This window comes from Neopsephotus bourkii, unplaced genomic scaffold (genome assembly GCF_033783945.1).
Source record: "Neopsephotus bourkii isolate Nb327-2 ecotype Australia unplaced genomic scaffold, CSIRO-AGI_Nbou_v1 NB_1768, whole genome shotgun sequence".
NCBI lineage: Eukaryota > Metazoa > Chordata > Aves > Psittaciformes > Psittacidae > Neopsephotus > Neopsephotus bourkii.
Genome location: NW_026902242.1, coordinates 12,198,565 through 12,212,729, shown reverse-complemented (window position 1 = coordinate 12,212,729; position 14,165 = coordinate 12,198,565). Strand labels below are relative to the sequence as shown.

General features: G+C 39.3%; 1 protein-coding gene across 2 annotated transcripts in view; it reads left to right on the top strand.

Annotated features, from left to right (window-relative positions):
* Positions 1-14,165, top strand: part of DENND1B (DENN domain containing 1B) — a 159,559-nt gene that overhangs the window by 28,942 nt on the left and 116,452 nt on the right. For both annotated transcript variants that reach the window (XM_061378960.1, XM_061378961.1), the window contains exon 3: positions 13,471-13,514. In XM_061378960.1, coding sequence (XP_061234944.1) covers positions 13,471-13,514 — 44 coding nt within the window. The remainder of the gene's footprint in view (positions 1-13,470; positions 13,515-14,165) is intronic.

Sequence of the window (14,165 nt, the reverse complement as noted above, 5' to 3'; positions counted from 1 at the left end):
ATAGTTGGTAATTTTGACCTGGCTAACTGTAAACACTTGTGAGGAAACCCTTGGCTGACTTTTCCTTGTCTTACGTGTATGTGTGGCCTGTTCTTTAGAATCACTAAACCAGCTAGCATCAAGTGCCTTTTTTTTTTAATGCCTGTAAATGTTCTTATGAATCAAAAAGAATTCATTTTCCCAAGATCTTGTGATGTTTGGGAGCCTGAAATGACTGACTTGAGGTCATGCAGCAGCTAACTGGTAGGACTGAAAATCAGAGTGTGCATCTTCTAATTCCTGGCATGTCACGCTGCTGGCTGGGCCTATGTTCTAGCTCTGCTGAAGCAGAGAGGGACAAACACTGTTAATGAAGCTGCACAACAAAGAATATCAGTTTTTTTTTCTTGCTGCCCTCTATGACTGGTTTGTGAGTCTTCAGAGTTTTGAAGCAGTTGGAGAGAAGGGCACAGAGAGGTGCAGCAGTGCTGGAGTTTGTTTTAGTTAAAGATCAGTGTATTTTTCAGTGAGAAAATGCCAAACAAACTGCATCAGTGCTCCTCTGTACATGTTGTTCCCTTTTTAAAGGCTTAGTGAGGGAGAGGTGCCCAGTTTGGGAGCATCCTTGGAAGGGATGTGCTGCAACGCCTGTGCTCCTGTCGTGGGAGGCCTTGGTGGGGATCAGGGGGGTGTCTCTACCCTAGGATGTCAGGTGCCAATGCCATGGTGCCTCTGCTGGGTCAGCCTGAGCCTCTGGCTCTCAGTGTGCATTGTGTATGGTCACTGGCTTGGAAACTTCTGGGAGACCCTTTTTTTTTTTTTCTTGTTTTTTTTTTTTCCTTCTTTTTAATGTTTTCTTTGTTTTATGTGAAAAACCCCCACAAGGTTTGGGGATTCTGTGTAGGAGGCTTGGTAAATGACTGGAATTATCTTCATTTGCTGCACAGAGTAATACTAGAGGGGGCTTTTACCACAAATGCTAGTGTAAAGGTGGTTTTCTGTACTTTTTTTTCCTGTATGTGCCTATTGGATACTAAAACATGAGTGCTTTATGACAGAGTGAAAATCTCAGCTGATTAGAGGTTTATTAGCTGTTGGAGTAGCAGTGATCTTTCTCTAAGCAACCTCTTAACCTGCTTTTCATGCTTTGTTCTTATCAAAAGTTTAGTGTTGACTTTTAAGGATTGGTATGTGAAAAACGTCAAAACACTGATTTTCAGCTGTATGCTGCCTGCCATAGACACACCGGGGCTGACTGCATGTTGGCCAGCCTTTAACATTTTTTGTTGATTCTTGCTCACGTGGAGGGCCCTTGGGACAGATGGCCCCTCGCTGTTGATGGTTCGATTACAGCGATCACCCACAGCTTCAGAGGAGTGCGAAGAAAAGAAATTGCTTTCTTTGTCAAGGTGTTTTCAATTCAATTCTCACCCATTAGCCCTGTTTGGTTAAGTTTTGAATTACTCCATCAGGTGACTGATGAGTTTATTCCCCCCCCCAATGTTATTAAAATAGATTTGGTATTAGATGGAAAGCAAAGGCAGAAAAAGATTTGTGCTTATTGATCAGTGTTCCTTCATCTTTAGTTTGGTTTTATGTGTCATGAAAAATGAAGATAAAAATGGTCACTGAATCAGAATAGGCTAGAAAATATATATTTTTTAAAAAACATTTCAGTTATTTTAGGCCTGTGAACTGTTTGCACATATAGCAAACTATATATGTAGGCTATGGCTAATCAATGTGGTTGTTAGTTTTACAGCTTTGTGTAGCTGAGAATGTTTATGATTGTTATAATTTTTTGCAGATTACATATATAAAATTATGAAATGTTGTCTGCTGTAATTAAAGCTTTCATAGTCAGGTGTGTTTCAGTTGTGGTGGTGTAGATGTTCTAAGGAGTAGGAAAGAGCCAGGCCAGATCCTATTTGTCTGTGCTGTTCTACTTCAATTTCTTCCTACCACAGCTAGTAAGCAAAGTATGAAAGGTTTGAATTTCATATAGACAACATTAATTGTAATGGGAGAATGAAACCAGGATAAAGGCAGAGAATTTGAAACTATGTTTTTGTAACACATAATTACGTTCGTTCTCTTTCACATATAAGTTGAATATCACTACACAGTCCCCAGCGTAATTTCATAGTGTAATCATAGAAATGGGGTGAATATAGTAGTATCTGTATTAGCTTAAATGTCATAGTCTAGAATAAAACAATGAACAGATACTCTAATTCCTCTCCCTGTAGCTGCTCTTGATTGCAGTGACAGTGTCAGTGGGATTGTCGCTGCAGAGCTCACTAAGCCCCAGAGCTAACTAGCCTCTGAGCTAACAGAGGGGAGGATGCAGGCTGAGGACTGGGCAAGAAGTCCTCTTGGTTTGGTTTTTCTTGTGTATGTTTTCATGAAGGTCTTCTGCATTAGTATAGATGTATGCTAGATTAATGTTCACTTGGGCAGGTGAAAAGCTCATGATTACTATATGTATTTTGCATTCAGAAGACGTAGATGGAGTTTGTATGATGGTACAAGATGCATACTTATAGAATCATAGAATCACAGAATCATAGAATAGTTAGGGTTGGAAAGGACCTTAAGATCGTCAAGTTCCAACCCCTCTGTCATGGGCAGGGACACATCACACTAAACCATATCACCCAAGGCCTCGTCCAACCTGGCCTTGAACACTGCCAGGGATGGAGCATTCACAATCTCCTTGGGCAACCTATTCCAGTGCCTCACCACCCTAACAGGAAAGAATTTCTTCCTTATATCCAATCTAAACTTCCCCTGTTTAAGTTTTAATCCATTACCCCTTGTCCTATCACTACATGATTGATGCTCAGTATTACAGGTGATAGTGCTTTCACTGCTGCTGGAAACTCCTTAAATACCATAGATGGCCCATTTTAAGAACCGGTCTCCCTCCTGCTACAAATCATGAATATGAGGTCGGTATCGTAAGGCAGTAGTTTTCATACCTTTAAGCTTATCAATGCCCTTGGTTCCTGCACCTGCCAAGAGCTGCTGTTTGAGTTTACCTTCCTTCTCCCCTGTGTTTGGAGAAGGCAGGGCCTCTGCGAAGAGGAAATGAAACACAGGCCAGCCTGCAATTTGCCATGTTTCCAGCTCCAGTTTCAGCTTTGCTCACAGTAATCTCGTGGGAAAGGAGGAGGTATGCTTGTGGAGGGAGACAGCCCCACCTCACACCCTGGTCACTGCTGTCTGTGCTGCATCCAAACCCAATAATAGCTGGTTCAAAGAGAGCTTTCCTCTTCCTTGTGTATGCCAAATAAAGAAGAACATCTACATAGCAAGTAGGGTAGGAAGCAAGGATGGATGGAAGGAAACACAGATGACAACAGGATATCATTCTACCTTTGTGTTTTCCACATGATAAATTTTATATGCTTAGGTTTTGGGGATATTTTCCTGTTTGGGAGCAATTTGTCTAAAGTGTTTGGCTGTGGACAGTATTAGTGGAGGATGTTTGAAAGTGGCATTTGTCTACCGATGTACCAAATATGTATATCATATATTGTTTTGGGTTGAAAGGAACCTTTAAAGGTCATATAGTCTATCCTTCTGCAATGAGTCATCCTTCAACTAGATCAGATTGCTCAGAACCCTGTCTAACCTGACCTTGAATGTTTCCAGGGGTGGGGCATCTACCACCAATCCGGGCAGCCTGTTCCAGGGCTTCACCACCCTTATTGTAAAAAATATCTTCCTTATATCTAGTGTATCTATATAGCACAATTAACTTTGTAATTTGGATAACGATATTCCATGATAATGTTATATATTCCTTTATTACAGTGTATTATGTATTCTAGTATTGCTCTGGCCTAAGAAAAGTGTTAGCTGTGGAATCATCACATTTTCTGCTTGTGCTGGTTGGTATTTAAGGCAAAGGGCATAATTTACAGGGAAGGCCTGTCCTCAAATATTAACAGTTGGGCTGTGACCAGGATGTGGTCCTCACCAGTGAAAAGTGGAAAAAATGTTGCTGCACTGTTCAGGCAAGAAATTATGTAAATAGACAGAATATTGTATCTGACACTGCCTCTGGTCAAGTGGGAGTTTCCCTGCAACATTTTTTTTTCTTTTAATTTTTTTTTTCTGTAAGAAGCAAGAGGGCTGGACTAACTTCTGCTTTGAAAAGAATTTGCAGAAGCATTAAGGTTTTTGTTAAATTTGAGGTTTTTCTTTTTTTTTTTTTTTTTGCATGTAAAATGCAATGCAGGATTTTGTTTTGCATTCATTTTGAAAAACATCCATCAAAACCAGCTTTAATATTATTCAGTGTTTCCTGCAACCAGGGTCACAGGGTTTACAGGGTCACGTATATTCCTGTTTTCATGTCCAAGCTTTGTAGACCAGATTTGTATTTCTTGAAGGGAATTAGGAAGCAGTAACTCGGGCATCCATAAAATACCGAGATGTAGTCTCTGTCATGTACCAATAGCTTTTATCATTTTCCTAGATGCAGTCTGTGTGAGTTCCACAATTTGAATATAATATTTTACCTGGTGAGATAAGGTGTTTGTCTCTAGTCAGACATCACTGACATGGGAAAGCCAAGTGACTGGCCCTGTCATATTGGCTTGGCTGTGCAGGAGGTTTGCTTCTTCCTAATTTACTTAGTGTGTATTGCCTGGTAATAATATACTTGAACTTTTCTAGATCTTTCTCAAAATCAGTCTTGCAGCATTAATGTAGGAAAATGTCATGTAGCCCACAGCACTTTTCAAGAACCTTAAGTCCTGTACCTTCATCTAAAACAAAAGCCTGCACAGTGTGTTTGTTTGCAGGGGAGTGTAGAGAGTTAGTTTTTCGTCCTTACAGGGCAGGATGTAAAACTTGTATTTGGTTGCAAAGGTGAATGACCTTAGTCTTATTGTTTTTGGTTATTGTTCATTTCATTAGATTGCTTGCAGCCTGTCTGGTTTAAACTTCCTTGAGCAAGAGACCCAGTGACAGCAGAAGTATTTTATTTCGTAAACCTTCCTCAAACATCAGCAATGATTTAAGGCCTCCATGTTTCTCACTTGCTTATTGTTTTGCTACTTTAGTTCTTAGACCCTTATTTTCGTGAACTGTAATTCACTCATGGTTAGAAGTTAAAAATAGAAGAGTTAAAAATAACACTGAGACTCCAAAAGGCATACAGTTTTTGCCACACTTCACAAGCTCATTCGAAAGACTTAGCAGGTAAAAGAAACTCTGGCTTATCTTGCAGAGAGACCAAATGAAGGCTGAACATACTCATTTTATCTGTGTACTATCTGTGCAATGAACTCTCACCCTGATTAAGGTTTTATCCTGAAGCATAGCTAATAGCATTCCAGCCAGAAGGACCCTTCCTTTCTGTCCCTACTTAGCTGATGGTCTGTCCTTCAGTAGTAACAAATTCCTGAGCAAAAAGGGATTGACCTGTGGCTCTGAAGGAGGTGGCAGATTGTACCTAGTTTTAATCATCTATTTCTTCATAAAAGAGAAGAAGCACATTTCCTGGTTTGAGTGCATTACAGAAAAGGGAAATCAGGAAGATCAGAGGAACTGTCGGTTCCAAAACCTGTACTGCTGAGAGGCAAAGCCCTGCAGGCTGAACCTTGCATGTGATTAGCTGGAGTTCAGTATTTGTGTGCTTTTCACATCCTAGATTTTCTGAGTACTTTGAGGAACTGTTACAAGTTAAAGTAGAAGTACTAGAAAAATAATTCTGTGATAAACTTTAAAATCAGTAAATCTATTGTGTGGCTTTCAATGAAATGTACACGTCAGATTCACATACTTCCATACAGATCGTGAGCTGTTAATGCTGTGATGGGGTAGTAATTACCTGCATGTGAAAACTGTGGAGTTGCTGTGATGATGTGATGCTGTGAGTAGCTAACTGAGCTGGGCCTCCTGACTTCAGGCGTGAGTTTTGTTGGTGTGGTGTTGAGAAGAAAGTAGTATGTGTGGTTTTTGTTTAAACACCAAGTGACACATACAGTTGTGGTTTGTATCTTTGTTTTCCCATGTATTAGAAACAAAATCCTGAATTTGCATAGACATGGTGTGAGCACTGGTATCCTGAAACCATTTCCATGTCTGTGGAAAGAGGTAATCAAATTCTTAGCCACATGATAAGTCCATGAGTAATTTCGGTTACTTGTACTTTGGGCCATTTTTTCAAGCATAAATCCTACAGATATTATTTTAAACTACGATACTGTTTTGAGCTTACATGAAAGTCTGCTCAGCCTATGTTCAGCTAGAGTTAAGCAGTTTCCTTAGGAAAAGCTTCCTTGTGGAAGGATGTTGTTTTCATCTTACCTGTGAGGATCCAGTCTTTGTAGTTACATTTCTGAACCTAACCGAAAAGTCACTGATCTAAAAATCACATTTCTAATTTGCAAATGCGCAACCGCAAAGACTTACAGGCAACAGCTACTGTGACTGTAACTGAGGCAGGCTACTGAAATCTTATTTTCCATTTTCCCTTTCTTTTAAAGGGCAGTATTTAGTGTGTGTTTGTCAACACTGTTGTCATTTAGCTCACACTTTGCTTTGTATGAGGAAAGTTACAAGGGAAAATGTTGAAAGTCACACGTTCCAAGTATCTCCTCCAGTGCTGGTGTGAGTCAGGTACCTTCACTGCACAAGTTATTTTTCAAAACGGGATATAAGCTTTGCCATCAGTTGGAGACAAGGCAGAGGCCACTGGTTTGGGGAAGGGGAAGCAGTCGGGAGACACTGGGCTCCTGTGGTGTGGCTGCATTGTGGCTTATGCTGAAAGGTGAGTCCAGATTCGGCACCCTGCTCAAATGTGCTGCTGAAGTTAGAGACCCAGAAAGATCTCAGTCTGTTAATAGACAGGAGGAAAAGTTGGCAAATACAATTCTTGAAACTTGTCAATGCTTTTCCATAACTGCTGTGGTTGTGAAGTGTCAGTATTTATATCCTTAAACTGTCAGTGGTCAATCACTCAATATTACTGGTCTTTGGCTTTCTAGGGGAACACGTCTGTTGTGGTGCAGCTGTTTTTTTGCCTTGTATTCATTGACAGCAACTGTTCAAAACTGGTGGCAATTTAGGAAGGTGCATTAGTGTGTAAAGTGTGAGTAAAGAAGTCAAAGGTCCTGGATTGTTAAGATTACATGTAATTTTGTAAATAAGTTTGATTTTGCTTTAATGAGAAGATGAAGAGTGTGGTTGCATTCTGCAATAAGCTTTCTGTGGAATAGTTAGAATAAGATCAGACCTAACGGTCCTGTACAAGTTTCTTTCAATATCCCTTTGATGAGCAAAAAAATACATGGCCTACATGATTTGCATAGAAGTGCACTTTCAAGTATTTTCTGCAGTGGCACCCTCATTTGCATGTTGTCTTTAATCTGACAGGTTTTTAGTGCCAGAGAAGTTAGTGAATGTTCCTTACTTTCACTTTTTTTATGAAGTTGCTTCAGTGTATTTTTTCCTTGTTCTTTCTTTTGATTACTGATGCTTGGAAAATTTCTTCACCCAGTTTCCACAGCATCCTGCTCTTCCTCCAGCTCCCGGCGGGTGCTCCACTTTGATCCCCCAAACCTGGGAGCTGAAGACCAATGTCACGCTCAGATCTTTCTGACAGCAGTGCCTCCTGTTCTACTGTGCTGCTGGCACTTCATGTATGAAACTGTTAACAAGCAGATTTTAATATGATATACAGGAGTATTTTTTTTCCCCTGCTCAAGAAGTAATCTTTTTATTTGAATGCTGTTTTTTTCATCAGATGATTTCATCTGTGAAAACTCTTGGGCTGCACATGATGGTTCATCTCCTACTTTGTTTCCAAATCTCTGTGGTAGTAATAAAATACTATAGTGATACAAAAGAATCATAATAATTACTCTTGTGGGTCTCTGTGAAATTATTTTAAGTATGTAGCAGGTTTTTGCCTTTGAACAATAGCAGTATTTTAAGCTTGGTTTAGAGAACTAATTTTTTATTGCTAAAAACTACTGATTCTAACAAAATAAATTCTGCTTATTGCATAAATGTGTGCTCCTAAAGCTGTTCCCTGAGGTAATAATCTATCATTTCAGCTTTATTAATTGCATTCTTGTGTTTGTGTGAGAAAACCAATCTGGCGCTTTTTTTTTCCAGACAAGAAAGAAGAACTGTCTGCAGTAAGTTTTTCGTTGCTGCCTTCCTTTTTCCTCTCTCTGTTTCTTCCCCACCCCTATGACTCCTGGCCCTAGTCTCCTCTTTCCCCTCCTTAGTGACTGCTTTTTTCCAGTGAATATCTTTACAGCATCAGAGAAAATATAGCTGGAGAGATAATGAGCAGTCATCTAGTCCATTCCTTTGCCCCAAGACGTGACCAGCACCTCTTGGAAGTCTTTTTGTCTGTCCTGCTCTGTAAAACCCATAGGAATGAATAAGGTTCCTCCTCTGCAGGCAGAATATTGGACCACTTAATTAATCTGTTTCATTTCACCTTAGCTGGATTTTTCTGTCTGAAATTGCTCTCTGTTGCTATCAGGAAAATTACCTGGGATGTTTCTCAGCATGTGTTCATCATTTCTGTTCCATTCCCAATTTGAATGTGCATTAGATTATGCTGTTGTATTTTGGGGTGATATTTATAATCTGCAAGCTTAATAATTGTGAAGAGTATTTTTGGAGTATATTTAACTACTGAATTTTTAGGAAAGATACCACTCTGAAAGCTTTCTCTTTATTTTGCCATTGTTCCAATTGAACTACTCCTATCCTCTGTCATGAGAAACCGGACTTTTAGATTTTCATAGGTTTGTTACAGAAGCTAAAGTGTGTTAGAAGTATTTTTCTAAAAATACCAATGACATGCTTTATGAAGTTACCTCTGTCGGAATAGAGTTTTGGAGAGGAATTACCTTGAGGATATGCATATGTTTTTCTCTTCTATTAGCACGTTTCATACTTACCTGCATTTTTCTTGTGGAGCAGTTCTAGGTTGCAGTATTTTGAATACTTTTGTTTTTAAGTGTTGCCCGTGACTCAGTTTTCTCTTTGTGTCAGGTACATGGTACTCTAAGTTTTGGTCCCTTAACAGACCTGTCCATGCTTGTCTCTCTTCTAACTTGCACCAAGAGTTGCATCTAATTCTAATTGTGGTCCTCATGGGTTTAACTTGTTCTTTCCGAATCTCATTATGAAAAGCTTTGTCTTAAAATATGCATAGACGGACTTAGATGATCACAAATGGTGCAGAAGTAGTCAAATCAAATGTCACAAATTATATCTAGCAACATGTGCATGAGCAGCAGCCTTGCAGCGGTGTGAAAATCACAGCTGGGAGATGTACTTTCCAATGCTGTAGGATATTTAGCAAAGGACTTTTCAAGCATTACTGGCCTGTGCTAAGAAATATCTGTCCTGGATGCAGTAGGCATAGGAAGAAGTGATTCTTGTATGTGCATATGTATATATTTCTATGCAGCAATAGATACATTTGCACATGTAATGCACAGACTTTAAGTGTGCAATTAACCATTTCCACTAATTACTACACTTATGTAGAACTGGTGCAAAGAGCTTTTCCCAAAAAAAATCTGTTAGAAAATGAGGAGAAACTCAGTTGGCTGGCTATAGCACCAGCTATTTCTAAGTGATTCTCATCCTCTCACCCATAAAATCAGCATAAAATTGACCTACGTTGCCAGATCAAATGGGGTATCTGGAAAGTAATCCTCAGGGAAAAGAAAATTCAGTCTTTGTAAATCTGAAGATAAAGTGCATAAAGTTGCAGAATGGGATTATACTTTCTCTTTTTATTTCTAAATCAGTACCCTTTTGTTTCTTCCTTTGCAGTGCTTGTGAGGAGTTGCCACAAAGATGTGTCAGATGCTGCGTGAGCCTAGCTCCAAAAGTAGAAACAAACATAATCTTACGAAAAAAGCCCAATCCCTGACTTGGATAATTCTCATAAAATTCTGAGGCTTTTTATAGGTGTTAGGGTTTGGTTTCAGAGAGCGAAGGCATAAAAACAGTACAGTAACCTTTCTTTTTGAAGCACAAGTCACATCAGATTTTCTTAGTTAATAAATGTATGGCAAGTACCTCCTAAAATAACCAGTTAAAAGCCAGTAATAACAGCGGCAAACCCAGCTCAAAGCAGTTGGACAGCGTTGGAAGCGTGTAATTTTTGCTGAATGTAGCACTGAATGTTTTTCTTGAATTAAGTATATTTTTCAAAATGTTTCATGAAGGAGTATTAAGAGCATTATTCTGCCTGTTTAGATCACACTGATTTAATTCTGCTCTCATGAGACAAATATTCTATCCTGATATGAAACTATACTTGTAGTTGAGTGAACTGGTATTTACTTTAGAGTCTGCATAATTTCAAGTGAGACCATAGTAGTATGAGAGTGTCCTAATACGAAGTGAAGATAGTAAGCTGAGTATGACGCTGACTTAAAGTTGCAGGCTTTGTATCTATCAGCGTATCAGGGCACCAAAAGAAGTTATTGGAGCTGTTGCTCTTGTTGCTAGTAGGTTAAGGGTGCTCATGTGAAATGCTGTTCAGCTTTGTTGACATCTCACTGAGGTGTGTTTTATTTTCCCATTCTTTTGGCCCCAAGGCCCAGGTTACCTAGGGCCAAGTTTTGCTTAATTCTGAGGTTGTACTTTGCTTCCGATTGTGACCTTTTGAAAACTGTACTTGGAGGCTTTGCTGTTGTGATCTTCTTCCTTTTTTGAAGCCTGGCAGTTGCACTTCCACTCAGAACAGTGAAAGAAAGAAGTCTCATTTCTTTCTGTTCTGGTTTATGCACTGAACTTTTTAGAAAGCATCAGAAACCCCATGATTTTGTTACTGTGTTGCCAAGCATTCCCAGATACTCAATGCTTCTCATGTAACTATTCTTCACATCTGCTAAAGCAATCTGCCTGGTTTTGCTGCTTGGAAGAGGCAAGTTTGCCAAGCCTGCTCCTCTGCAGTGGGGTGGTGCTGCGTCAGCCTGCTTTACTGCAGAGTGGTCTGCGTGCCTGGTCACAGCAGTAGCTCTTGAGTTTTGCAATAGAAGAACTATAAATGGTACAGCAGGACTTGGGAAGTTTTGAACAAGAAATAGGTGATAAGAAATGGGACTAGAGGCAGGGAGTAACCAGCTTGTATTTCATGAGGTCTAGCCAATGATTAATTCTGGATTGCCGCCGGATGAAGCAGTCCTGCTTCCTTCTGACCACAGCTCCCCATTCCCCATTTTTTCTTCCCCCCCCCCCCCCCTTTTTTTTTTTTCTTTCAACACAAAACTAATGACTTTAGAGGAACTGATCTCATTGGCGCTGACCTGAAAAATTCCAGACGGCTTGATCTTGGTCAGTTCCCTCATCTGGTGGTTCAGTGTGTAGCTGTGGAAGAGCCTGCACCAGCAGGAGAGAGATGATGGAACAGGATCACCAACAAGCAGCTGGTAGTGGGAGTGCAATGGGATTGCTCGTTTGCAGAGAAACTTATGCTTGACACATTTGTAGACATATGGCCTCAGATTTGAAAGCTCTTTTAAAGCACTTTTTGGATTCTACGCAGTTTCCAGTGGTTTATAGCAGATAAATACTTACCATTGAGTATTTGATAGCTGTTACCATGCTTGCTGCTCCTTGAATTTATCTGAGATCACTGTTGATCTATAACTACATTCTTTTCATATTCTGTGATACTAGATTGGGATAAAAATAAGAGATCCCTTACAGAATATGCACTGAAATATTCAAAGTCCTCTTGTATCTGATCATTACACAGATGTGTTTAAATGCACACAAAATAGATGGGGGGAAAAAAGTCTCTGTTGTAAGTATCTGTATCTATTTACTCATATTTTTATAAACAGAGCATCTTGCTTACAAGATACATTTAAATAAAAAATAGCTGCAGACACCACCCCTCCCCTGACTTAGTAGTAAAAAATGTGCTTCTCCAGTAAGAAGAGTGAAATGGGGACATTTATATCTAAAATCTCAGATTTGAATTACATAAAAATTAGGTCTGAATTAGGTTGAGTTGAATGAGGAGTTGAATTTCACAATACATTTAAAATGCATGTTTCACTGTTAGTTTAACATCTGGCCCAAAGTGAAGGAAAATGATTTCGGTCTCCAGCTCCTTGTGAGTGGGCCAGCAGCAGACATGGGTGCAACAGCTGTGTGTTGAGTAGTAGGATTTGAAATCAGCAGCTGGGAATGAAAATACCATTAATTTCCATTCCATTAAAGCTTCATTTGCAGCAGCAAACGTGTGGTAGGATGAAGAAGCGTAGAAACCTCTGTACTTTGCCAAAAGTAGAGAACCCTCTGGTTCTGATGTAAAACGTAGCAGTGAGAAGGAAGTTGCTGATTTATCAGCCAGTGCTAGCACTAGAGGAAGAAGTGGAAATCCAAATACTTTTCCCAGATCTTGGCTTCTTAGAAGACAGGAATCCCAGCAACTGCTGTGGTAGCCAAAATCTTGCAGTTCACGTCAGGCAGCGTCTCTGGTGCTTACCAGGGTGTTTCACCATTCATTTTACTGCTCTCTGGCACCTACAGCTGTCCTCAGCCATGCAGTCAGTGGTGGGAGGATCTGCCTGATGTTGGCTGGGGCACAAACAGGCATTGGTGAGCTCTCCCTCTAGTTCAGGGTTTGGCACTGACCTGGGCTCTCTTGCAGGAAGATGGGTAATTTCACTTTTAGCACATGGACAAATGCTGCTGCTAATCTGTTCTATAAAAGTGCTGTGAAGTTTGTGGGTATTTGTGGTACAGTTTAACAGTAGCACCTCGGGAAGGTTTTTTATCACAGGAGATTAAAAGCTTTGGGGGGGATGAAGAACATAATTCAGTTTTTGTTGAAAGGTTATGGTTCAGGTCATTGTGTTAGATGACTTAAATAATGTTAATTGTAGACTAATGTATAGCCTAAATAACACTGATTGTTTTGATAATTAACAATAAGTTAATGAAACTTTAAGATATTATTGAAATGTTGGTTTTTAAATGGCTCTGAACAGAAAATATTCAAATATGCTGGCTCTTATAAACACTTCCTTGAGAGTGCTGCTTACTTTGGTGCTATCCTTAAAATTGCAAATGATGCTTTTCTATACCTCATAGAGATCTTTGTTTTCCCTTATCATTTTACATATTTTTTTTTCACTGGATAGAAAGAGGTTTTATATCTTTTTATTTCTTAATGAAATTAAAATAAAAAAATTGAAAAGTGCTTAACAAATTCAGTACTCAAAGGTTGAAAAGAAGGAGATAAAGGTAGTTCAGTATGTTATAACCTGCTATGTATGTAAAACAATAAACATATAGTTTCATAAATAGGAGATAAGTCTTTTTAATAATCCAGTATCTTCCTTAGTTTTTAGGTACGTTTTTGCGCTTGCCTCAAAGCTTGACGCTAAGCTGACCCTCTTTTTAATATTAATGTATTTTGACTGTAATACTCTGTTCCTTTGCCTCTGATTAATGCTATCTGTCAATTACTTACAGATCCAGTGGTACTGTGGAAGTTCCCGGAGGACTTTGGAGACCAGGTTGGAAACATGAGATTGAACTTTTGTAATGTTAGAATGATAATAAAAAAGCTCTCCTATTCAGCTGTGGAGAGGCAGATGCTAATGATAGAGGGGAGGAAGTCTTCACCCAACTGGTGGCTTGGTGATTAGAATGCCTTTGTGACAGGAATATACAATAGCAGTTGTAGAGCACCATGTATCACACTAATTCTCTATCAGCTTATTTTTGATGAGGAGCATTTTATAAGCTCTTTCTGTTGGAGGATAGAAAATGTGGAAAATTTGTCCAAAAAACTTTGCCAAACACTGATGTTAGAAATTGTGCTAACAAAAACCATCAGAACAAAAAAGTTGAAGAGCTGCACATACGTGTCCTTTTAATGTCAGAATGCGTGCGTCTTGTTCCCTTAGTCCTTTACAGTGTAAAACTTTATATCTTGATAATATTTTGGAAACACCCTAGTTATTTGTTTGGGCAAAAAATCAAAACCCAGTAATCCTCAGGCCCTTGTAAGAGACAATGATCTAAATGTGCTGATTTTGAAGGCATGAAAATCCTAGTTTCTATCTATAATTAATCCTCAAAGGAAAGTTTATACATACAGGATTGACGGATTATTTCCCTGTTTGTTGTGATAGCAAAGCTATTCATTAGTGTTGTATTCCCCC